General features: G+C 37.0%; 1 protein-coding gene across 1 annotated transcript; it reads left to right on the top strand.

Moving 5' to 3' along the window:
• The first annotated feature begins 208 nt into the window (after positions 1-208).
• On the top strand, positions 209-3,023 carry LOC141672025 (triacylglycerol lipase 2-like). Its single transcript, XM_074478510.1, has 9 exons — positions 209-535; positions 631-744; positions 1,278-1,418; positions 1,520-1,630; positions 1,758-1,901; positions 2,047-2,087; positions 2,176-2,255; positions 2,347-2,442; positions 2,552-3,023. Exons 1-9 carry the CDS (start codon positions 371-373, stop codon positions 2,875-2,877), a joined length of 1,218 nt encoding a protein of 405 aa, XP_074334611.1. The 5' UTR covers positions 209-370; the 3' UTR covers positions 2,878-3,023.
• The last annotated feature ends 222 nt before the right edge of the window (positions 3,024-3,245 follow it).

Genomic DNA, 3,245 nt, shown 5'->3' with positions numbered 1-3,245 from the left:
ATAAATGAAATCTCTTATATCCAATAAAAGGCATAATAACTGTTGATAGAGTATTGAAAGTCAACGGACAAAGCAACAAAAATGGAATTCATAAAGCATAATTTGTTATCCGTAAGTAATGAATGAAATTGATACTGATAATTATGACTGGATTTAGAATAGATAAAAGGAAAAAGTAAAGTGAGAGCAGCCCCATTTGGAAGTCAATACTTTGAAAAATATTTGTTCCTTGTCCGGGTTGCACTTGCAAGCATATATAAATTGTAATCCACAATATTGGAATAACATATTGAAGCAAATACTCAGCTGAAGCAACAAAATATTGGTTCACAGTTGACACATATCAGAGAAGTAAAATAAAAAAGAAGATATGGGTATCCCGGGCTTATTTGCAACCGTAGTCCTCTTTGTAGTGACAAGTCCTTGTACAACAACTGCATCTTCTGCCACAGATGATCAACTTGACAATGCGGTGCCCGGGTTGTGCTCTCTTGCCTCCGTCATGCATCCTGCTTATAAATGTGAAGAGTATCATGTATGTTCACCATGTCAATTATTCATTTTCTGAGATTCTGGTGCTGTAATAACATCAGTAGTCTGATTCTTTTAAATTATATGTTGATTTTCCAGGTGGTGACAGGTGATGGGTATATTATAAGCATGTCGAGATTTCCAGAGGGTTGGAATGGTAAAGGAGTTGGAAGAAATAAACAGCCAGTGTTGTTGCAGCATGGTCTTCTTGTGGTAAGCTCCCCCCCCCCCCCCCCATTTGATAACTGAATATTAGTGTGCTTTTACTGGGCGATGTCAATGATGTATCTTTAGTGGTTCGGCGAGTTGTCAGTAACAGAACAGTTACATGATTAACTATCATATCTTACTCGCCCATCAAATTTTTATCGCACCCACCCCTCTTAATTTATCTCTAACTAGTGCGCTTTTTCGGTTGGCAATATCAAACTGTTTCATTGCACTAGTGCACACACACTGAATCTTCTTTTTTCTTTTTAGCCCAATATCATTCTGTCTCCCATTTTTAAATCTTAAAATGCTAAAAGTAAAACAACGTAAAAGAAACACAACTAGTAATTAAGCTGATGAATACAAATGTACTGTATAGTGCTACAGTTTATCTCCAGCACTTTGGACCGGAAGCGTACACTTCATAAGAAGCCAAATTGAGTGTTGCTACTACTTTTAACTAATGAAATGATCGAATTCTTCATATATTTTTAAATGAAAAGGTTGTACCAACCAAGATCACATGAATGATGCAGGATGGAATGACATGGTTGCTAAATTCAGCTAAGGAATCTTTAGCACTTATATTGGCAGATCATGACTATGATGTTTGGATTGCTAATACTAGAGGAACTCGATTTAGCAGACGCCATCTTTATCTCGATCCTTCTGATAAGGTACCTCTCTCGCTAAATCCCCCAAACACTGATCTTCTGTAGATATAAATAATGAGAGATCATAAAATGAATTGAGCAAATATTGTACAAATACGGGACAGGAATTTTGGGACTGGACATGGGATGATCTTGTAACTCATGAGCTATCAGCCACTATTGATTTTGTGTTCAAAAACACCGGACGAAAGATTCATTATGTTGGACATTCCTTGGTAAGTCTCCTTTTAACTGTTGCTAGATATCTTCTCATAGTATATATAGCTTCTCATCTCTGTCAGTTACATTCCCAAATCAACTTTTTTGTGTTACATTTGTAAGAAAATATGGGTGCGTTTGCAGGGAACTTTGACAGCACTAGCGGCATTCTCAGAAGGAAGACAAGTAGATAAGGTAAAATCAGCTGCATTGTTGAGTCCAATAGCTTACATTAGCCATATAACCACTGCACTTGGTACTCTTGCCGCCAAATTCTTCGTTGGTGAGGTATGTATTCCATAAGTCGCCGTCAATCACTTTTTTCCTCGTCCATTCAGAATTTAACCCTAGTAAAGGAACTAAGTATCATTACCTAATAGTTTCCAAATTTATACTCAACTTTATCAGTGAGCTTTATCTGTATTATTGACAGATCACAAATTTACTGGGCATAGCAGAATTTGATCCAATTGGGTAATGAGCAATATTGATACACATTACAGATCTATATGTTAACTTTCTTTCAACCGCTTGACATGACCATTGTTTTAAAATTCAACAGAAAGCCAGTATCTAACATTCTGGGGGTTTTGTGTGCTAATCCTGGAGTAGACTGTTCTGATTTAATTACTGCGATAACTGGTATATAAATATACGCACGTTCTTTCTTCAAACTTGCATTCTCATTTCAGAAGTAATTTTTCTCACCAATTGTATTTGTATATATTTGAAGGCCCGAATTGCTGTGTCGACAGCTCAACAGTTGATAATTTTCTCAAGAATGAGCCTCAATCAACGGCAACAAAAAATATGGTGCATCTGGCACAAAGTATGTTCTGTGTAATCGAAACATTATGCTCAAATAATAAATCAAAATTTTATTATTCCACTAACGTGGTTGACTATGTTACTAAACGTACATTTTGACAAATTTGCAGCCGTTCGAAATGGAAAATTGGAGAAATACAACTACGGAAATGTATTGTCCAACTGGGAGCATTATGGTGTATTCAGCCCTCCTGCGTACAGTTTGAGCAACATTCCTAAAAACCTTCCTCTGTTCCTGAGCTACGGAGGAAATGACGCACTTTCTGATGTCAATGACGTACAGAATCTGCTGGACAGCCTAAAATATCATGAGGTGGACAAGCTATCTGTTCAATATGTGGAGGATTTTGCTCATGTGGATTTCATCATGGGAGGAGTAACTGCTAAAAATATTGTGTATAGTCAAGTGATGGCCTTTTTCAAAAACCATCATTAAAACATCATATGTGATACAAAGAAACTTATATGATGATGTTTGTAGTATTGAATGATTATCTTTCAGTCTTGCAGTAGCTCCGTTGAATTTTGTTGTAATTCAAGGAGATGATATTATTAATTTCAAGCATCAGTTGAAGTGTGTTATACCCAAAATTTGGCATTGAATTGATTCGGGTCAAATGCGGATTAAGTACAGTCATAATCGGTATTGCATTGTAGAAGGTAAGGACGCGTCCAGGCACGGAGGACGCGCCTACAATTGAGAAGATGTTTTATAGTCTGATAATAGAGAAGTTTGGGAGTGCATGATTAGGGAAGAACGCGTCCAAGCGTTGTGCACGCGTCAACCGTGGTGAAAGTACTTGG

The sequence above is a fragment of the Apium graveolens genome, chromosome 7 (assembly GCF_009905375.1).
Source record: "Apium graveolens cultivar Ventura chromosome 7, ASM990537v1, whole genome shotgun sequence".
NCBI lineage: Eukaryota > Viridiplantae > Streptophyta > Magnoliopsida > Apiales > Apiaceae > Apium > Apium graveolens.
This window is presented reverse-complemented; position numbering and strand designations above follow the sequence as displayed.

Coding starts and splice junctions, on each gene's coding strand:
- LOC141672025 (XM_074478510.1), top strand. CDS start 371: ATGGGTATCCCGGGCTTATTTGCAACCGTAGTCCTCTTTGTAGTGACA. Junction 536..630: donor ATAAATGTGAAGAGTATCAT/GTATGTTCACCA, acceptor TTGATTTTCCAG/GTGGTGACAGGTGATGGGTA. Junction 1,631..1,757: donor ATTATGTTGGACATTCCTTG/GTAAGTCTCCTT, acceptor GTGCGTTTGCAG/GGAACTTTGACAGCACTAGC.